At 38.3% G+C, this 23455-nt stretch overlaps 1 protein-coding gene across 1 annotated transcript in view; it reads right to left on the bottom strand.

Annotated features, from left to right (window-relative positions):
- Positions 1 to 2671: 2671 nt before the first annotated feature.
- AP4E1 (adaptor related protein complex 4 subunit epsilon 1) overlaps positions 2672 to 23455 on the bottom strand; it is a 62185-nt gene continuing 41401 nt past the window's right edge. Inside the window, exons 16-21 of the mRNA XM_037054626.1 lie at positions 20310 to 20433; positions 15828 to 16086; positions 9973 to 10527; positions 8577 to 8767; positions 6688 to 6845; positions 2672 to 5728 (exon numbers count right to left, since the gene is read on the bottom strand). Coding sequence (XP_036910521.1) covers positions 5568 to 5728; positions 6688 to 6845; positions 8577 to 8767; positions 9973 to 10527; positions 15828 to 16086; positions 20310 to 20433 — 1448 coding nt within the window. The 3' untranslated portion in view covers positions 2672 to 5567. The remainder of the gene's footprint in view (positions 5729 to 6687; positions 6846 to 8576; positions 8768 to 9972; positions 10528 to 15827; positions 16087 to 20309; positions 20434 to 23455) is intronic.

Here is a 23455-nt window from a genome sequence, read left to right as displayed (position 1 = left end):
CTAATGTCCATACAGTTGTCTCTCCAAAATCATAGAGCTGACTTTTCTAAACAAAGAGGTGATGCTAATCTAGCTGGTAAGTCTGCCTTGCCATACCCATTAGCTCCCTATCTTTAACTTCACTCACCAACTACCTACCGCTTTCTGTCCTAGCACAAGTTTTTCCAGACCAGTAAAACTTCATGGACATCTGCCATAATTCAGAAAAGTCCCCTTCCTCCAAGTCATAATTTCTATCCATAATCACATTATATTTGAAGAGAGATCTCTTAAATGGCAGGTCTCAGCCTTCAGACTGGTCTGGGTCTCATCAAGCAATCACGTTTCCTTTCTCCAAGCTGGCACACGTTGTACTCACTCGAACCTTTTCCACTGACTTACATCTGTGAACAAAATCAGATCACTTTATTTCTGAGAGAGCTACTGTATTACTACAATCAATCCATAGATATTACTTGATTTCGGATAACTCATCTGAGGGGACAGATCTCTTTAGTCCTTTGTCCAATAAACCAATTGCCTATTACTGAGTACCCATTATGTACCAAGTAAAAGGGACATGAACATATACAGATGGTTCCTAACCACAGAAAGCTCACAGTCTCTCAATATGCACACACATAAACAGATAACTCTCATTCAATCGCTAACCCTGGTCCACTTGGCTGCAGGCCACTCCTTCCAAAAGCCCCTTTCTTTTCAAGTACTGCAGTGGGTTTGATGCATTTAAACCATCAGTGCTCCAAAGACGGAGCTTCAAGTCTCAGAACTCTTTTCCTGCTACACATTATAGCCCATAAGAGGCATATACAGTGAGCTATAAAGGCCATTTCCGACCTAGCTTTGTGCTTTAGGGTATACAACACAGAGGTGGCCAGGAGATTCAGAGTGTTTGGTCACTAAGTCTCCATCTGACTTACTGTGTTTCTTCCATCTCAAGGCAGCTGTAAGGAGAGGGCATTAAAGAAACAGAACTCTGGAACATTCCGGTTAAGACGGCAGCATAGGCAGGCATGGCTTACCTCTTCGCACAACCACATCAAAATTACAACTAAAATATAGAAACACCATCACTCAAAACCATCAAAAATTGAACTGAATGGAAGTCTGACAGCTACAGATTAAAGAAACCACATCCATCCAGACTGAGCCAGAAGCTGGTACCATATCTGAGACTCCATCAACCTGGCTAACACTGGTCCACCTTGGAGATCCCCAGAGATTCGGTCTCACCAACTTACAGACCTACCCAAGCTGCTTTTCCAAATGAATAGCTGGTCTTGGCTCCTGCAGCACTACTTCCTAAATCCTCTCAAACAACCAATAGCTGGCCTCAGTGAGCCCCAGGCCCAGCACTAGCAGCAGCCAGCCTAGATTCACAGCTTGGCTTCATCCAGGAATCTCAAGGCCCAGCACAAGAAGCAGTCATCTCAGATTGCTTTGTATCTCAGGCAGTGTGACCTTGAGCAAAACACAGGTGGGGGCTGAGTTTGACCTGAACCATCTGGGAAACACCAGGGCCAGAGCACCCAATGGGCAGCTAAAGACCATGGTGGGGCACCACCATCCAGCCTTTGTACAACTGATCCTCCATGGAGGGTGAAGTTTGGTAATAAGTGGTACAAGGGCTGTGACCTTGCCAACAGCCAAACCTTGCAGCTGACTAACCTGTCTAAATCCCTCCCATTAATCTGCCATCAGCAACCAAGGCTCAACTCCAAGAGGAGGGTGTATTCAGCCCACAGGAAGGGTGCACCTCAAGTAACCAGCTTGGGTGAGAAGGGGCTGGGCTACTGGACCCTACAGGACACCTACTACATTAGGCCATACTACTAAGCTGGGGTCATAGCAGCTCCACTGCTATATGAATATGAAGAGCATTTTGATGGTCATCAGATGAGAGGGGGAGGGGAAGCATGGGTGAAGAGGTGAGGGGATTAAGAAGTACAAACAGGTAGTTACAGAAGAGCTATGGGGACATAAAGTACAGTATAGGAAATGGAATAGACAAAGAACGTATATGTATGACACACGGGCATGAACAATGATGGGGGGATTGCCTGAGGGAGTGGGGAGTGCTGGGTGGAGGAGGCCCAAGGGGGGAAAGAAAAATCAGGACAACTTGTAATGGCATAATCAATAAACTGTAATTAAAAAATACAGAAACAGAACTCTGGAATGCTCTGGTCAGGCTAGACTGAAAGCAGGGGACATGGACAGGCACCTGAGGATCAATCCATACTCTGACCCATCTGAAGCCCACAATTCCCTCAGAACCTAATATAAAAACAGCAGTTCTTGATTTTTAACAACCAATTAGACCAGATTCTTGTGGGCCTTATTGAATAAATTACTCTTTTCATCCCATTCCAATTGTTTTTGCTTTTTAAAAAAATATTTTATTTATTCATTTTTAGAGAGAGGGGAAGAGAAAGACAGAAATATCAATGTGTGATTGCCCCTCATGCTCCCACATGGGGACAACCCAGGCATGTGCCCTGACTGGGAATCAAACCAGCAACCCTTTGGTTTGCAGCCTGCGCTCAATCCACTGAGCTACACCAGCATGGGCTGTTTTTGCTCTTTTTAGCTAATGCTTATCAAGTTACTGAATAGTACTACTTATTTTTCAGCTATTTAGATAATAAAGAATATATAGACCAAAGAACAGTATAGCTCACTTTGCATTTATTACATACTTAAGTGAATTACTTCAAATTACAGAATTCAACTTCAAAATAAAATAATTAATGCTTGTTATTAATTTGCATTTTCCCCTCCTAAAATTTTAACACAGCAAAACACCTTAAAGACATGTGAATAGGTTCAGTGCACTTTTAGTGGCTCACAATTTTGAGACAAAGACATTTATCCATAAAAATTAAGACAAACAGCTCAATATTTTAAAATATTATTGACATAAAATAAAGAAAAAATAAAATACTGCATTTTTACCACAACTGTTTTGCTGGATGACAGAAGAACATTGTTTAAACTATGCTCCTCTGCAGAGCCTTTGCTGTGGCCGGCGCGGTTGGCACATCACACTTGGTAACTGCTCAGCTTCCATCTCCAGTACTTTAGAGGGACCCTTACTTGGGCCCACTTTCCCCTGAGCCCCATCTGCCTGCCTCCACAGGGACTACTCTGGTGGGAGCCTGATCATTCTCCTTCCATCTGCTCTCAAGACTCTGCTCTCTTCCCTTTGTTCTCCCCAGTTCACACTTGCTGCCACCTGCGTTCTCAGCATAGACGCCTGGCACAGAACTCACACAGCTGAGTAACCCCTCCCCACCAGCTCTTAATCCAGATGATGTCCCTTCACTTGACAAAATTATGACTATAGTGTAAGAAGATGACCTGCCAACAGTAGTAATTCCCCTAGTTTATAGTCACGTCTCGTACAATGCAAAAGAAGTTGGTGATGCCTGATTTAGAACTTAAAACATTAATTAGTGTAGGCAGAATATATACTGCTGTGAAGTTGTTTCCTACTATTATTTTTAAAACCACAAAAATATAAAAAATGTAAACATTCTACTGAACATTTCAGTAGAAATTCTGTAACCCTACTTTTTGTGGGTTCAGAAAGAACAGAAGTGATACCATGTTCCACCTGGAAGACCCAAAATCATGTTCCTAGCCCAAACCTACCATTACACGTCTCCCACCATTAGACAACTCTGTAGGCCAAGCATCTCTCTCATGACAGGTGCTGCAGCCACTCATGAATGCCCTTGTAACGAAGCAGCAGCTCAGTGTAATCTCTCCCAGATAAACTGTCCATGAGTTTGCTGAGCGCCTTACATGCACTGCTCTACACCCAACCCAGCCTCGGTAACCATGCAAACACATGGAAATAAGGGCACAAAAATTGGGGGGCACCTCTTTTGTTACACACTGCAAAGCAAGAGGGCACTTCCTACCTCTTTGTCAGAGTAACAGCAGAAGCAGGTGGGGGTGCTACTGACAAAGGTAGGAATAAAGAGGAAACTGATGAGTCTCGCCACCAGTGTCCACCACACCTGCAGAGACAGCACATTCCCTTTACCCTGACCTTGTGGGGAGCTTGAGGATGAATCTCATCTTCTATTTAAAAGGAGAAACCTACACAGGAAATTCCAGTCACTTTTCACTGCTCTTACAGCAGGTTGTACTGTGTTTTTAAAAGCATGAAAGTAACAAGGTATCACATTTTTTAAATGAACAACTTGAAAATCAATTTTAAAAAAGAATGCTCTGTTTTTTAGGAAGGAATACACTAAACACAAATGACTAATGAAATCTATCAGCTCTTGGGAATCCCCTTAGTAGCTTTTACATCCGGTATGATTACCGAGATAACCTAAAGCCAGAATTCCACACCTGGGTGATAAACAGTATCAGTTAACCACAATACTAAGTGCAATGACTTAAAGCTATATTATCTGAATAGTCTCCATGGTGAAGTGCCATAAAAAGTAAAATAGTAAATGTTTCCACAGCACCATAAGGTTTTACAAAATACAATTTCAGCTTTTAACATTAATGTACAATCCAAGATTCTGGTCCATCATTCATATTAGGCTGATAATAGTTGTTACAGAGGCACGTAGGCACAACTATAATATGAGACTGATACACTTTATTCAAGAGCCTGTATGGTATACAGACTCACTGTTTTGGATGCATCCTCTGAGTACTAGTGGATTTAAAGGCCAGGAAAAACTGTTTTGCCATTTATACTCTAATCACAAACTTTAACTTCCTGAAAGAACCAAAGTGGTAACTGAGTGACCTATTTGCCATAACTAAAAAGTCCTTTTATATGATTGCTTTAGTACTGTGTGTTCTTGTGGGTTTTGTATCCATGTGATATTATTTTGTAAATGACTCTTGAGTTTTTAATGTAAGAATACAGTGATTCACTTTTCATTTTAAAAATAAATGCTAATGAAAAACAAATTTTGTAGCCAAATTATCTGCAATTATGTATAATAAGTTATTTATAATAAAGATTGTATTACAGATTGGATCCCCCAAATCCAGCATGCTCACGGATCTCTGGAACTAAGCGTGCACAGGGCCAACTTAGTTCAACACTGATCTAAGCACAACATAATTAAAAGTAATGACTTGTCTACCAAAAAGCATACACTGCATTCCAAAGCCAAATACGAATTAGGTCTGGGGTTATCAATTCCATGTCTCCCCTCCAATAATACAGAGAACTCAGACTTGGCTTTACTACAAATCAGCTAGCACTACAGTATATTTGCTATAAAATTACTTATAACAAAATAAATATTTCAGTCCCTCTACACTAAGTGATATATAAATCATTAGCAGTTTATAATATTAGCTTAGGTCACTCTTTGGGACCCAAACGTACTGTACAATCCTGAGTAAAAGGTTAGGGATACAGTTTCTCGGGGATCTTTCTTGATCAGGAATCATAAAGATAACACATAAAACCACAACTCATAATTATCCCCATTCATTATAAGTACCATGAGTTCTTTTTACTTTGGTAAATAAGTTTATCTATGTAAACCATTTATTTTGATGGAGTAAAAGAAGAGCTTCTGCTAGGATCCCTCCATCACCTTTTGACACTGATACAGTAAATAGTCAGGAAGACTAGAGCAGGAGGATCTGAACCACAGGGCCAATACATCACCATGAACTCGGAAATGCAGCAAACAGGGGATGGATGGGAGCAGCTGACAGGCCAACAGCCCTTCGTTGCCTATGAAACAGTAAAAATAAAAATTATTTAATCAAAAGAACTTCAATAGACGTTTCTACAAAAAATATACAAATGACCAATAAGCACATGAAACGATATTCAACATCACTGCTCATTAATGAAGTGCAAATCAAAACCACAACAAAATACTTCACATTCACAAGGATGTCAATTATCAAAATAAATAAGTAACAAGTGTTAGGGAGGATGTGGAGAAATTTGAACCCTGTATGTTGCTGGTGTTTTTTGCTATGAAAAACAGTATGACAAGTTCTCCAAAAATTAAGTATAGAATTACCACATGATCCAGCAATTTGACTTCTGGGCATATAACCTAAAGAACTGAAAGCAGGAACTCGAACACATTATCTGTACATCCACATTCACAGTGGCATTATTCACAATAGCCAAAAAGTGGATGGACACAATGTGGTATGTTCATACAATGGAATAGTATTCATTAGGGAAGTCTGACACATGCTGCAACATGGGTGAACCTAGAAGACATGATGCTATGGGAAATAAGCTGGTTACAAAAGGGCAAATATTATCATGAAACCACTTACATGAGGTACCTAACAAATTCGTAGAGGCAGAAAATGGAATGGTGGGTGTCAGGGGCTAGAGAAGGAAAGGAAATGGGGAGTTAATGTTTAATGGGTAAAGTTTTGGTTAGGGGAGAAAAAATTTCAGAAGATGATGGCGGCAATGGCTGCACAACAACATGAATGTACTTAATGCCACTAAATTACGCAATTAAAAGTGGTTAAAATGGTAAATTTTGTTATGTACATTTTACCACAGAAATTTTTCAATAAAATCTGAACACACTGATCTAAAAGACACTAATAATAGGGAATACAGCTCTAAGAAATCTGACACCTGGAAGAGCTGACTTGTGTTCCGACCATGGGAAAGCCCTTGTGGACACTGGATAGACTTTTCATAACTCCACGCACCTATAATGTCAACGACATGAAGCCTCAGGTTCTGCTGCAGTGTCCTTAGGGCAGCAGGCAGGGCAGCTTGAGATGCTGACATTTTCACATTTTGCTTCACATCATTGGCAAAGGATAACCAGAGTTTGCCAAAGTCTTCAGTTGATATTTTTAATGGTCTGAAAATAATTCTTAAAATTAGATTGATGTCCAAAAGAATGAAATGATTCTAAATAAACATACATTTCAAATGAGTCACAGGAATAAAACAAACATTGTAAATCTGGGTCCCATAAAACTTATGTTTTTAAACCCAGTAGGATATGAATGCTAACTATCATCTTCAAACCTGATGAAAGTAATAAAAAACATGCTATTAAAATTCAAGTGTTTCTTCAATAAACCACCTCCTTCTCTCTTTTTCTGAGTATTTGTGATTTCATTATAATTTTATCAAATAATTTCATGAATCACTCAAATATAATATAAAACTTTCCTTTCAAGAACACTTTGGATTAAGGGATAATGAGATGACTCTATCAAAAGTCATACAGAACAGTACAAATACAAAGCCTCAGCACCTTAAGTAAATTAGACCAAGAGGAAGGATTTTAGCAAATGTATTTTAAAAATGGTTCATGAGACTAAAGATCGAATAGTTAACAATGTGCTATTTGAAGTTGGGATTACAGGAACCTTTCATATTCCACTTATATTTTTCTACAGCATTTGAATTTTTATAATATGTATATATTGATGTTATAATTAGGAAAATATTTTTAAAGATACAGAGGACTTTATTAATATGCACATAAGAACTGTGTTATATATATTGTGCTTCTTCAGGTTATGAATGCTTACCATGGGAGACGCCTCCTAGTCAAAGAATATAAGTTTCTCTTATACAGGAACATGGGTATAAATACCTTACGACAGACTAATAGACACGTTCTTACTAAAAAATGTTAAAAAACAGACAAAAATTGTAGTAGTGTAACACAAGTGGATGTGTGGCAATTTTAAAAATTTTACAGATAATAACTGGTAATCTGCATTATTGGTTCAAGCAGCCTTCATTAAAAAAATGTTTAACACAGTACAATACATTCATTACACAAAATGAGAGGCAAGAGGTTGTTTTCAATTATTTCGGTAACACTGTACAGTGCCTAGTGTAATACTAAATACTATAAGTCTAATAAAAGTTAAATAACTTTGTTGAGTAATTTTCTTGAAGATCTCTGAAGCTCAATTTTATGAAAGAATTAATGAATAAATGAAATACAAATGAGATAAATTTAAAAAGTTTTTTAAAAAGTCATGCAAGCCCTGACTGATGTGGCTCAGTGGGCTGTGCATCCTCCCGCAGACTGAAAGGTCACCAATCTGATTCCCAGTGGGGCACACACCTGGGCTGCGGGCCAGGTCCCCAGTGGGGACCACATGAGAGGCAACCACACACTGATGTTTCTCTCCCTCTCTTTCCCCCTCCCTTCCCCTCTCTCTGAAAATAAATAAATAAAACCTAAAACAAGGCGTGCTTAAAAAATAATAAAAATTAAATTAAATTAAAAAGTCATACAGAATCTTTAAAGTTATTTCAGTTTAAACATTACTTTGATCTCAGTTTCTCTCAGAAGTTTTCCCGGATCACTAACCAACCCCAAGCTAAATCGGGTCTCATATTATAATCAAACACCGTGCCATTTATTTTCTCTTCAAAGCACAATTCACAATTATGTACACATTTATACAATTGTTCAACATCCCCTCCCTAAAAATAGGGCTGTGTCAAGTTGTGAGCTGCTATAATCCGCAGCACCTAGTGGTACTTCTGTCCAGAAAATAGGCCCAATAAATATTTGCTGAGTGAATGAATAACCTGAATTCGCATTCCAGAAAATATTTACCTAATGAAATCTAATAGTGATAAGTTTACTGAAAAGTTGAGTTGAACAACATGAGTATCCATCATTTGATAATTTAGAGAACCAGAGAGATTCCTTTCTGTAAACGGTTCTTCCATCTGCACACGATATTGAAAGTTTTGGGTGTTCTCTGCTTCTATGACAGGCAAGCAGCACTCAGACTGCTCCGTGATCTGTAAATAAAAGCAACAGAAAGTACTGAAGAAGGGGTCAATACAGACTATCACACGAATACCAATTTTCTATTTCCTTTAAGTAGTATAAAAGCATAGTATTGTGAGGTGATAATAACAAACTCCACTATGATGACTGACAACTTCACTGGAAAAAAAATTCACTAGTACAGATAATGAAGAAATAATAGTACACAGGTCAAAAATATGTAACAAATGTCATTACAATGAAAAACTGTGTAGTTTTTTACAAAAGAGATTATTAAACTCTAGTCTTGTGGCACTCAGTCCTGGCTAGCACCAGATTTTTAAAGCTAGGAGAGTTAAAAAACAGATGTATATAAGTGTCTTCCTTTCTCATTCTCTACCTTTAAGCTCTGGTGGTAGAGCTCAGGCAACTGAATTGGGTTTTGTTGTGTTTTAAGTTTCACAGGTGATTCTAATGCACATTTAGCGTCCGAAACTTCTGCCCTGGTCAGGCCCCAGTAATGTTACATTCAACACATTTGAGCTCGTAATAGAAACCGAGTCAGTTTTGTGGAATACTGATGTACTTACTGGTCAAGTCTCACGACAGCTCCACCAAGGACAGCCGCACAATAATGCAACTGGCGTATTTCCAAAAATCACAATGGCAATCTCTTAGAGCTAAGGCAGAAGCAAGTGACGCCTGAACACTCAGCATAATGAAAAGGCACGCGCTATTAATATCTTCACTTTAAACGTGGGGAAACTCAGGCACAAAGCAGGTGTATAACTTGACCATGTAACACAGCTAATAAGCAGCAGAAGCAAGATTCAAAGCCAAGTGGTCTGAGTCAAATGTCTATATTCCTAGCTACTGTGCTCTATCGAAACTCACTTTATTCAGGGCAGGGGAAAAGTAGGTTTACAGTTTTCATATGGAAAATACTATAATAATTAATACCTAATAATACAAGAATAAACTCTGTGTTTTGTGTACTCACAACTGTAAACGGCTTTTGCCCCACCCTGTATTTATGGCCTTCCCCAGCACAATCTTTATTATGTTTCCTTGTCTCCTTTGAATAACTCATCTCTACTCAAAATAATAAAAAACCTGGCACAGCTTTTACTTTTTCTGCTAAAGGTGAAAGAAATGTATAAACCATCAAAAGAGCCAACAGCAGAAACACGAAGCACTGTATATTTAGGCAGAAATAATGAACGATTCATGGTCTTACCTTGAAATTTTCTGCAGGAGCAATTTCTAAGTTAGTACTTTTCAATTCCGAACCACTCTTATTGGAAACTAACCACACCATCAATACACAATCATCTTTCCAAATTTTGTAAGAAGACACTGATATGGTCTCATTATTACAGACCTCCGTAAGATCTGAATGCATGTGTTCAGTAGTTTCTTCCAACAAAGAAGCTAAGGAGATTTCATTGGCAACTGAGGCTGCAGTGGATTGAGGGGGGTGAAAAACTTCCATGTTGTTATCAGCAAACAAAGAAGGTGTAGATAGCCTGCAATTTGAGAGTTTCTCAACCAAAGGCAGTTCTGTGAGTGATTCAGAATCCAAAAGTTCTGAACTAAGGGTAAATTTCTTTAGTTCTTTGTCTTCTCTATCCTGCAAATTATCCAAATAATAATCTTCTTCATAAGTCACATCTGATGAAGAGTTAAAGGAAGAACAGGTCATATTATGAACACTGGTTGTTTCTTCACTTTTGGTTTCCTTAACTTTTGATTTCCTTCTGAACTTGTGAGAGATGGTATCTGCTTTTCCTAGCTGTAAAATAAAACATCATAATAAGAAAAAAAGAAACAATTCTTCTAGTCACGAGTTTTAAATGTCTTTCTATAATTTCAAATGAGCAATTTACTAACTTGCTAAAGTTCTATAAAGCACAGATTCAAAAAGAATCAGAGATGAATAAAACTGAAGTTCTGAAATTCTGACAGCTATGTAACTTTGAACTATCAGCTAAATCTTATTTCTCATTAAAAACACATAAAATCAGAAAAAGAGATAACATTAAAAAAGTCAACTGTAGCCTTGGCCAGGTAGCTCATCTGGTTAGAGCATCTTCCCGATATGCCAAAGTTGTGGGTTCAATCCTCAGTCAGGGCACATACATGAATCAACCAATGAATACATAAGTAAGTGGAACAACAAATCAATGCTTCTCTTTCTCTCTCTGTCTCCCCTGCCCCCTTTCCTCTCTCTCTTAAAAAAAAGTCAATTGTGAAAAATTCTAAAAACTTGTTAATACCAGAATACTATAGTACAGAACTGCACAAACTAAAAACAGTGAAAAAGCTAGCTATTTTTTGAGTTCCTAGAGTTGTCATACAGAATGTAGGGTATCCTCAAATACAGAGATGGCTCAAACTCTGATTCAGTAATCTACAATAATCACAATATCATGGCCTGTGAATAAATAAGCAGGGAAGACAAACTGATTTGACCTCAAAAAAGGCTGACTGGAACACAGAGGAAAGAAACTCTGTAAGTGACCAGTGATGTTTGCTACAAACTCAAGAGTTTTCCACCCTTGAGCTAATCCTCCTGTAAATCTATGTAAGAAGAAGTAAGTGTCCCCTTGCCTCTCAAAATTCTACCTAAAATCAGTAGAGAAGATCGGCCCTACTCTAGGTCCGAGTCCACGCCGCCATCCTCCTGGGGGCTGCAGCATGCTGTGGCCATCCTTCACGTAATATACGTTAACCAGAATTCTAGCTGCCTTTTCACACCTTCTCATTCTCTCAAGTCCCAACATCTCTTCCAACTCTCAGCAGGTAAGTTTGTCTCCTACCTTTCCAGTCAGAAGTCATCAAACTGTTTTAACACAAAAGCAAGGGAGGGTGGGTGGGGGAAGGACCTCCACCCCAGTAGCCGTGGGACCTGAATTAGATACACAGTACTGCCCCCTTGTTTTCCATGGTTTCAGTTACCTGCAGTTTCAGCTATCCAGTCAACCACAGTCCAAAAATATTAAATGAAAATTTTCAGAAATAAACAGCACGTAAGTTTTAAACTACACATCATTTGGAGTAGTGTGAAAAAATCCCTCACTGTCCCACTCATACATCCCAGGAGGTGAATCATCCCCTTTTCCAGCATATCCATGCTGATACGACACCCAGCTGTTAGTCACTTAGTAGCCGTCTGGGTTATGGGATCGCCTGACTCTCTAGTGCAGTGCTTGTACTCAGGTAACCCGTACTTTACTCAATAATAGCCCCAAACACAAGAGTAGTGATGCTGACAATTCAAATATGCCAAAGAAAGGCAATGAAGTGCTTACTTTAAGTGAAAAGGTAAAAGTTCTCAACTTAACAAGGAACTAAAAAAAATCATATGCTGAGGTTGCTAAGAACAAATCTTCTATCCGAGGAAGGAAAAAGAAATTTGTACTAGTTCTGCTGTAGCAACACAAACTGCAAAAGTTACAGCTACAGTCGGTGATAAGTACTTAGTTAAGAGAAAAGGTATTAAATTTGAGGCTGGAAGACATGGAAATGTGTTTTAAATGATGGCAGCACGTTGCACCAGAAAGCACCGAGCCTATATGACAACTTCAGCCAAGGGATCCCCTGAAATGGGTGATACCAAGCCATCTACTGCAAGCAAGGGATGGTCTGGCATTTTTCCATCTCGCATCACCACAGGAAGGATGAATGCAGCACAACAGGATATTCTGACAGAGAACACAGTCAAACAACTTTTATTAAAGTACATTGTTATAATGGTTCTCTCTTGTTATTGCTTATTGTTGTTAAATTTCTTACCTGCGCCTAATTTATAAATTAAGCTTTATCACGGGTATGTATGTACAGGAAGCTTTACACAGTATACATAAGGTTCAGTACTGTCCCCAGTTCAGGCATCTGCTGGTGGTCTTCGAACACACCCCCTGTGGATAAGGGGAGACTAATACATACGGGACTGCTCAGTATTATTCCTCAGGTCACAGATGCTCTAGGCTTCTTCGTTTGTTTTATCTTTTCTTTCTGTTTCTGTGTTTCATTTTGGATAATTTCTACTACTTTGTCTTTAAGATTAGTATTTTCTTCTGCACTAATATGCTGTTAATCACTTAAATAAAAGAAACAGTCAATCCCAAAGAAACATTCATTACCCAGAGAATATGTCTTTCATTTTTAAAACATTTTAAAAGATTTTATTTATTTACTTTCAGAGAGGTGGAGGGAGGGAAAAAGAGAGGGAGAGAAACATCAATATGAAAGAGAAATACTGATTGGTTGCCTCTCGCACGCCCCCAGTGGGTACCTGGCCTGCGACCCAGGCGTGTGCCCTGACTGGGAATGAACCAGCAACCTTTTGGTTTGCAGGCCAGCGCTCAATCTACTGAGCTACACCAGCCAGCATGAGAAAATGTCTTTCAACAATGAAGGTAGTAAAAAAAGGCAAAGGTGGGGGAAAGAAAACCCTTGACCCTTGGAGTGAACTATGTAAAAAATATTAACTAAGAGTGGACATACCTAAAAATAAAAACTAGTTAAAGTGAAATACATCAACATAGCCCTTGATCAATGTAACTGAGAATTTTAACATTAGAAAAACTGGAAGGGAATAGGATTGGTACAGAAAAGCAGTCATCCAGAGAAATGAAAATTAAAACCACAGTAAGATATTACCTCACACCTATCAGAATGGCCACCATAAATAAATCAATAAACAAGTGTTGACCAGAGTGTGGGAATGCAGATTGGTGCAGCCACTATAAGAAACAGTATGGAGATTCCTCAAAAAAAACTGAAAATGAAATAGCCTTTTGACCCAGTGATCCCACTTCTGGGAATATACCTGAAGAAACCCAAAACACTAATTCAAAAGAATATATCCACCTCTATGTTCACTGCAGCATTATTTACAATAGCCAAAATTTAGAAGCAACCCAAGCGCCCATCAGCAGAGGAGTAGGTAAAAAAGCAGTGGTACAGTTACATGATGGAATACTACTCAGCCATAAAAAGGGAAAGAAAGCTTACCTTTTGCAGTGGCATGGATGGACCTGGAAAGTATTGTGCTAAGTGAAATAAGCCAGTCAGAGAAAGATAAGTACCATACAATTTTACTTATATGTGGGACCTAATGAACAAAATAAACTAACAAAATAGAAACAGACTCCTAGACACAGAGAACAGACTGACAACTGCCAAAGGGGTGGGGGTTGGAGGACTGTTAAAAAGGTGAAGAGATTAACAGAAAAATAAATAAAGACACAGGCAACAGTATGGTGACTGCAAGAAGGAAAGACAGGTGGAGTAGAAAAAGGTAAAGGGGAAATAAATGGTGACAGAAGGAGACCTGATTTTGGGTGGTGAAGGCACAATATAACATACAGATGACATATTATAGAATTGTACACTTGAAACCTATATGATTTTATTAACCAATGTCACCCCAATATTTTCATTAGTTTTTTTAAAGGAGTCGTAATACAGATGGAGCACATCCAGTAGGAGCTGAAATGCTATCTGCTTCACCAGACAGACTAAAGCTGGGGTTGAGGAATTGGAGGATACACGCTAATTTTGGGTTCACTTGCTTTCCCCACTTTCTGCATGCCATCTGAGTAACAGCAAAGTTCCTCACAGATTCAGAGTTCCATAAAACAAGGAAATAACCTCCTTTTAAAAAAACTATTCTAGTGACTGTTGAGGGGAAACATGTAAGGTGTAACCCCAAAAGAACTTAGCATAATTTAAATGGAAAAACATTCTAATTACATACATTTCTGATTTCAAGCCCACCACAAAAAAGTGTGACAATTAGTTTGGTGGCCTGAATGTTCTGCTGAGACAGTCTCTAACTCTGTGCACTTGTGGAGTAGGCAGGAATCTTCAATACCAGCAAGGAGATTCACAAATCAGGGCCCTACATAAGCCTGGGAGCACTGTGACCTCAACGCAATCTGATTGCGGTGCACTCTAAGAACTTGCCCCATCCATGTCCGAGCATTCACTGGTCCCCTCCCCACAGCCTGCAGGAACAACTCAAAGGCCCAAGATCTGCTGTTGAACTGCAAATGCTGAGTGAGATGGTGTTACGATACATTGCTTGGTAATACTTTTAAACTGAATTTGTTTTTTCTCAGGAGGGGATGAATATCAAGTCTGACAGAAATGGGATCTGGAAAAAGAGGGACTCAGGCAAAGAGTGCAGCCTGTGGTCTGGCCTAGTGTTGACAGGGATGGAGAGAAAATTCCACCAAGAAAGAAGACGAAAGAGCTAGGCCCTAGCTCTGAAGTTAAACTGAAGAAAATGTATCTCTAATCACAGTTTTGCACTAGGTAAGTTTATCAGGCTACCAAATGGAGAATCACATGGAGTTCACATGTTCAAAAACAGTGACTGTCCTTCACTACAATTTTTCATTCTTTTACTATAAGAATAACATATTAACATAAAAACTTCTGAAAATCATAATCATAAGGCCTGAAAACAGTTTTTATTTTTGTATAATTTCTTTCAGCCTCGAAACACTTTTACCTTCTTAACAGTAAGATGTAAATAAAACTTTATCTTCTGTTTTTATCATAAGCATTTTCTATTTTACAATGCAGTATTTTCTCCTTTTTAATGGCTGAGTAATATTCTGGGCTAATATAATTTATGTACCCATTCCCGTTAGTCACCTAAATTGATTCCTATTTTTCACTATTAAAAACACCATTTTGAGAAATACTTTTTCCACAGACAAATCAGTATTGTGGAACTATTATTACTGACAGTATTTCCATCGGGTGTCCTCCCCCACCCCCCCAACAACTGCCTTCCACCCACTCCACTGAGAATACCCCTGGTTATATCTGTAACTTTCTTTGGGCCCTGACCCTTGCCCTAGCTGACTAGACAGACTAGAAAGACCACTTGACTCAAGTTAAGCCAATTAGATTTTCTCTTTCAGGAATATAAAGACATGTCATTGGTGGGTCTGGAGCTGGGAAAGCCATTTCCCACCATGTATGTAGATGATGGCCAACAGTTTTTATAGAGCCAGGTTTTTATGTATGAAACAGGAGACACAGATTCTCAGAGGAATGTAAGTGGCTACTTACCAAACTGACTGTACTGTCTGATCCTAGTCCAACAAACAATGATGATGCCAGCAGCTGCTTTTCTTTCTCCTCTTTAGATTGGGTAAGGACTTGAGACTGGTCCTTTTTTGTTACAGTTTGATCTACATTCTCCATTGTTACACTGTCTTGAGGAACAGGCAGAACTTCGGTTTCATCATTAGTTTTGCTTTCCTTCTTGGGAAGATAGCCTTCTTTCCCCCACAATTTCTTTATACCTTCCAGCTTCAAGCTATTTGTCCTAAGGAAATTGATAATGAAATTAAGTCAAATTCGATAATTGCTAAGTAATGACTTTCTTGGGACATTTAAAAAAACACATCATTGCCATGGCCTTTAAGGAACAGCTTTTATACTGTATGCCACACGCCACAAGTAAAACCCAGATCTCCAGATTTTGTTTTAGTTACAGAAAACCTCCCCCTCCCCTTCTGCCAAAGAATTTAAGGCAACAGAACTCTAGAATTAGTTTAAATTTCAGATCGTTTGGTCTTCATTTAATTGCTTAAGTTATTCAAAAATAGAACTACTGTAAATCAGTTCCTTTACCCAGCTGACTTTTCAAAAATATTTTTAGTTCTGATGAGTTAAAGACTCTTATGAGTTAAAGACTCTCATTTTGATGAGAAACGACTCTTATGTTTCTTAGCTATAATCATTCAATCAAAGAATTAATCCTATGTAAATTCAATACATAAAATCTGGTTGAAAGCAAAAACAAACAACAAAAAAACCCCATTCATATCTACTCCATTGTGTAAACTTACCTTTAATGCAAAAGGTTTTCTTAATATGAACAATAGCTACATTTTCAACTATTATAATGTACTTTTATAAAAATGAAGTGAGGTGTGATCTATAAAAGACAAAAGTTAAGATTTGGGGGAAAAGCATGAAGGATTAGGAGGGTTTTATTCCCAAGGTAAAGAAGACTTAAAGTAGTGATTCGAATTTGGACCCACCCAAAAGTTACAGCTAGGAATCTGGAATGTCTAACATAATCATACGCGCTGGCTGAAACAGCCAAAGATTGCCTCCACTGTGTTTATGTAAGAACTATGTATCCTCGACACTTGGCTCAGTTAAGTAGCCCTGTCATGGTCCAAAATAGCATTTTAAAAATTTGTCCTACAAGATAGATCATGAAATGAATCTAAAAGAAAGACTCAGAAATGTCTGTACTGATTATTATTACTTTGTACTTTATTAGATTCATAACCCATTTGATTCTCTGTATTATGCCAGAAACAAAATTAGGTAGTTATACTTCCTACTGAGTAAAGAACTAATGCTATTAAGTACTAATTGGCTGAAAGGAAATCTGAACATTAATAAAAAATGACCTACAGAGAATTAGTCCATTGCTCCTTAACAAATTTTGCTAAGTGGTCCTTCACAAATATCTCCATTTCTTCTTTTCTTTCAGGAACCAAAGAGTTTTCTAAAAGGGTGTTTAAAAAAAAAAAACAACTTATCACCCTCTTAGAAGAAAACAGATTGTCCCTGTGTGAGCAGGTCATGGGAGCCACCAGTGACACCCAACATCGGTAGGGTGCTCAACAGCAGCAGTTCAAACAGATTCATGAATGTCCACAGTGGAATAGTGTTTCTATAACCCCATTTACCAACAAGTATCCTTTAATGATTTTTTTAAAAAGCAGGTCCCCAAGTTTTACTAATAAAGGATTCAAATATTAGTTTAACAATACAAAAAAGCAGGTGTGTTAGACACTTGGATGCTCCATCCAGATTTCCATGATTTCAGTGAAGGACTCTCCAGTCCCACTGCTGGCAGTGCAGCCCCCTCAGGGGCTGTCTTAGAGGCAGAGGGCCACCGCACCGAAGATAACACCCCTTCCAGTGACCGAGAACAGATCCTGTCCACCACTTCTGGCCCAACTCGTACAACTCTGAAGGGCCATTCTAGCTTCAGAACTCCCCACGCAGTCAGTAAAAGCTGCCATTGGCACTACATTGCATCTTAACTTCTTCCTCTACCCAAACCTGCCTCTTTCCCCTTCCTGTCATAGGTATTAACCCCAAGGGCACTCCTTACTATTCTTCATGCTAAATTCCAGCATACTGCATGCTTCTCAGGAAACCCAACCCACAACAATAAGCAAAATGGGAAAGGGGAAGAAAAATAAACCTGAAAGTAGCCTTGAGCTATTTTAAAGATTTTTCTGGCTAAGTTCATCTGCATAACATGTCTATTATCAAGATGAATCTCCTCTGTCATGCATTATATAGACAGTCTAAAAGACAGAAAAATGGATGAGAGCAGCATAAGGCCTTCATATATAAAATATGATATGAAACATATTGTAAAAGAATTTTTAAACATGAGTCATCTTTGTATAGATTTTGGCAATAATAAAAATATAATTTGTGGGTTTATATGGTATACCTTTGCATTATTGTGAATTAGACCATTCAAACAGAAGTAATTCTGGCCAATTAACCTTCAAAAGATTAGGGGTAGATTTTAACTCAGCTCTAGAAATTCCCATATGAGGGAGGGTGCTGTGCCTGTAGTAAGGCTTAAGGTGAGTAATTCTAAACGGGGCTGACCACTCCTCATTACCAGCTTGGCAGAGACTACAGAAGAGTGACCATCTCCTCTTTTTTTTTTAAGATTTTATTTATTTATCTTTAGAGGGGAAGGGAAGGAGAGAAGGAGAGAAACATCAATGTATGGTTGCCTTTCATGTGTCCCCTGCTGGGAGTTGGCCTGCAGGGAACTGGCCTGCAACCCAAGCACATGCCCTGACTGGGAATCGAACCGCGATTGTCTGGTTCGAAGGCCTGCGCTCAATCCACTGAGCTACACAAGACAGGGCTGTCCTCTTGAAAGCTGATTCACCTCACCAGTTACCACACAGGTTCCTAATCTAAAATAATGTGTGAGCTGTGGTCCTCTTTGGAAAAGCATTTTAAATTCACCCCTCGTGTTCCATTTTATGGTAATAACAGCATATGTGTAGCTCCTTAACTGCCTTGCCAAATGCCATTTCTCTGAGGGTAGCAAATACATGTGTATAAAATGTACAAGGCCCTGTCAAGTCCCCCATTCCTAGTTCAATACTAAAGAGCAGATGCCGTCGACTGCTGTACAGGTGAAATGACTGGGTTTCCTCCTTGGGTTTGGAGGCTTCCTGTCTCTCCTTCCATGGCCCTCAGTTCCCTGGGGCACTTAGCAGCTTCCACCTCCACTATCACCTGCCTATAAACCAGATCTACTTCCCATGCTTGGAATACCAAAATTAAATGTCCGGGTATCCACAAAGCTGGGGAAAAAGGCTAAAAAAAAGAATTTGAATTTATGCCACTTCATGCAGCATATTATCCTATATTCCTCATAATCCGTGTGTCTTTTTTCTGAGAAATACTTCTTATAACCATCTCCCTGGAAGACCAACAAATGCCAAGATGAACATAAAATAAGGTAACTGATTCCTTAATGACAATATGAAAACTTAAAATTCAAACATCATCTTTTAAAGCTGCCACCTTTGAGATTTTATCACGTTTATTCCAATAATGCTGCCATTACTCAAAACACCTGAACTCTTTTTAGAAGAAACTCCTACACAAATAAGAAAGCCATTTTCATTACTTTGTATCATAAAAGGATACCAACCAAAGTCATCCAGATTGACCAGAAATTTTATTTGAAAAATTCAGTTTTGGATAATGATAATAATGATGGCAATGACTATTGTTTTTTTTCTTTGGGGGGGCGGGGCGGCAATGACTATTAATAGCAGCTACCACTTATCAATCACCATGTACTCGACTATATGAGGGACTTTGCAGAATTATCTCATTTTATTAATTTAACCATGTTTCTTCTTAAAGTTATTTATACATATTTCCAAAATGAAAATCTACTTTAAAAGGGTGAAGGTCTGGCTGCATGTAAGACATTTAGACATATGTATCACCCACTTCCAAGGCGGTTGGAAAGAAGTTCTAAAAGCATCTTGAGTAAAGTACACAACTTCCTTAAGTGAAGTCAACCACCTTATTTTATGTTCATCACTACATCTGTCAATCTTCCAAAGAGATGGTTATAAAAAGTAGATTATGAGAAACATAGAATTATATGCTCAAAACTCATGTGAGTATGTAAGTTTTGATCAACTTCTTTAAAATACACACACACATATACACTTACACACATTTATGCATATACACACACATATATAATATGCATATATAATATGTAATAATAACACACATATCATTACTATGTATAAAGCCTGCATACATCCTATGCTGTCTTGGAGATAAGTAAGCTCTCCTAAAGTGTAAGGACATACGGTAGAGCATCAACACTTTGACAGCAATAAATAAAAACAGCTAAAACAACACCCCATACAAAATTCAGCTTTCAGGAACTCTTCTACATTTCAAGATTCTTAAATGCTCCCATGTTCTCAATTTTAATGAAAAGGAACTTACTCTTTCAGGCCTGTCTCGGCACTATTTCCAGATATATCTGAACCCAGGGAAATGCCAGCAGGAGACTGTCGTCCAGTAAAGCCAGATGAAGAAAAGGAGAGTCCATATGGTTCAAAATTGAGAACTAGAATTTTAAAACAATAACAGAGGCTCATATTTAAAACAAAGCAAACATTAGTTTTTAAAAAGCAAAAACTGTCAAAGTTACCATTCATTACTGAAATAACTGAAGATGAGAATCTGGTGACAATTTTTAAACTGGAAAGGACTTGGGAGACAATCTAACCAGATATTTATATTAACAGTAACAAAGCAGCTGTGATTTTTCAATTCTACTCCACACCATTAGTTGATCAAAGACAGCCCTTCATTTTTATTTTACCTCCCTTAGAAGCTAAAACAGAATTCAATTAGGAAAGACAACTAATAAACCACATCTACTGAAAAGTTGCTGCTCTCATGCAAAAATGCTTAAGAAGCTGTGAATGAAGAGATGACCTCACTTTTGCTTAACAAAATGGCACAATTCTGTACCAAATGGACAGACACAGCCCTCACGGTGCAATCCCTTACTGACAAAGAACAAGGTTTACTCAGGTTCAAATCCCTTGGAGCTGTATACCCAAACGAAGTCAATCAGAGCCATGAAAACGTATATTGCTATGGTGGTAGACTGGAATCCAGTATTCACTCTCTTCTAAGTAACAGAACCCTTGATTCTTAGCTAGGTACAAGGCCAACCAGGAAAAAGATGACATTTCCAGACTTCTTTGTCATCTGACTTGAGTTCTGACCAATGAAATTATGCAAACATTTTGTGAGCAACCTCTGGAAGGAATCCTCCTGAAAGAAAAAAGAAATCTTCGTTCTCTCCCTTCCTCTTCTATATTTAAGAAGCCACACCACTCCTAGGCTGTATACTTATGAATATCTTGAATGGAAAAGAGTAATAATAACATTCTGCTTTGCATAAGGTCCCACTGTGTTTATTTGTTTTCTAATATGTTTAGCTAAATAAACCTAGGCCTAGCTGGCATGTATATTTTTGATCTGTCCGGATTATAATATAAAGGACCTTCTTAAATCATAAAAAGTACCTTAGAATATATAAATGTGAACTTCTAGTAATTATTATCCTCATTTTACAAATAAAGAAACTGTGGTCAAGAGTTTGACACAAACTTAACCAAGATTACAAGGATAGGAAATGATACAGACAGAAAAGAAATCAGACACTCTGGTTCCTGAACTTCACTCTCAACTACTACATTATACTGCCTCCTCCAAAGAAACAGCACCTAATCCAAAGAGCATTAAATAAAAGTTTGTGTGTTAGTGAAATGAATGATACAGAAGAGGAATCAATGTGTAATAGAAAAAAGTAATGGGCTGATTAGTAATCAGGAGAACTAAGTTCTTGGTGTAGGCCAGGTGTTAACCACATGAATGAATTACACCTAATTTCTTTGAAGAGTTTGGACTAGGTCAGCAGTCCCCAAATGCCAGTTTGATAGCCACACCAAGCTGATTTCACAGATTATCCATGGACCTTTCTGTACATACAGCCAAACTTTCAGAGACTTGGATACAGAAGTTGTAGGAATGGGGCTCAAAACCCTGTATCGTTATTTTAAAACTCCCTTTGTGATTATGACTCACAATCATTTTTGGAAACCACCTGTCCAAATCTTTCTAAGGTCCTTTTCACCTAAAATGTCCTTTCATTTTAAGCATTTCAATGACCTAGTTTAACCTTCTATCCTTCATTGGCCTCTTTTTAATAGCCTCTGCGACAGCGGGCCATCCAACCTCTGCATTACCACTTCCAGTAAAAGTGAGTAATTCAGAAGTATTTCCTGTGCACAAGACAGAGTTCAAGCCAAAGAGTAAGTAAGCATGATAGTTTAAGCAAAAAACAAAAAGAATTCAAAATTAGAGGTGAGACTTTGAGAGAATAGAGAAAAAGACTAGACATGGAAGAGGACAGTGTCTGGAGAACAGTCATATAAAATTCTGATCCTATGTCAAGAAATTAAAGATTGTCATCTATGGAAAGCCTAGAAAGTTTCAAGGTTGAGAATGAAATTCAAACCACATTATTTTTATTATTTAGTGAAAATTTCCTTACAGAAGTGAATGATGAGAAGAACCAAAGATTTTTAGGTGTTCACTAGAAATAAAGGGCAATTCATGCAGAAGACAAAAGCATGAGCTAAAGGCGGCAAGAGTCCTTGGGAATCACAAGTTATAGAAAGTAACCCAGGTGAAAGATAAAATACAAACTATCCCAGGCTAAGTAAGAAATTCAATATTTAATCTCTTTGTATACTTCATGACTTTAGAGGCCTTGATTGTACTTACACTCCTTTTAGAGTTTTTTTATATGTAAGTTTCAGGTGTACAAAGTTATAATTTGACATCTGTGCACACTACAAAGCGATCACCCCCCAAAAGTCCAATTAACAATCTCAACACTCTTTTACCTTACCTTATACTGCAGTTACTTTTTCTTATTTTTTATTTACTTATTTTTAGAGGGGAAGGGAAGGAGAGAAGGAGAGAAATAATCAATGCATGGTTGCCTCTCGTGGGTCCCTTGTTGGGGACTGGCCTGCAACCCAGGCATGTGCCCTGACTGGGAATTGAACCGTGATCGTGTGGTTCACAGACCCGTGCTCAATCCATTGAGCTACACCAGCCAGGGCTGCAGTTACTTCTTCTAAAATATATTTTATTGATTATGCTATTACAGTTGTCCCATTTTTCCCCCTTTATTCTCCTCCACCCTGCACACTCCCTCCCAACCTCATTCCCATACTTTAGTTCATGTCCATGGGTCATACATGTAAGTTCTTTGGCTTCTACATTTCCTATACTATTCTTAACCTCCCCCTGTCTATTTTCTACCTACCACTTATGCTACTTATTCCCTATACCTTTTTCCTTTCCCTCTCCCTCCCATTCCCTGCTATTAGCCCTCCATGTGATCTCCATTTCTGTGGTTCTGTTCCTGTTCTAATTGTTTGCTTAGTTTGTTTTTGTTTTTCTTTTAGGTTCAGTTGTTAATAACTGTGAGCTTGTTGTCATTTTACTGTTCATATTTTTTATCTTCTTTTTCTTAGATAAGTCCCTTTAACATTTCATAT

Source organism: Sturnira hondurensis, unplaced genomic scaffold (genome assembly GCF_014824575.4).
Source record: "Sturnira hondurensis isolate 20B ecotype Veracruz unplaced genomic scaffold, ASM1482457v3 Scaffold0008196, whole genome shotgun sequence".
Taxonomy (NCBI): domain Eukaryota; kingdom Metazoa; phylum Chordata; class Mammalia; order Chiroptera; family Phyllostomidae; genus Sturnira; species Sturnira hondurensis.
The sequence above is the reverse complement of the archived record's forward strand: the minus strand, read 5'-3'. Positions and strand labels throughout refer to the sequence as shown.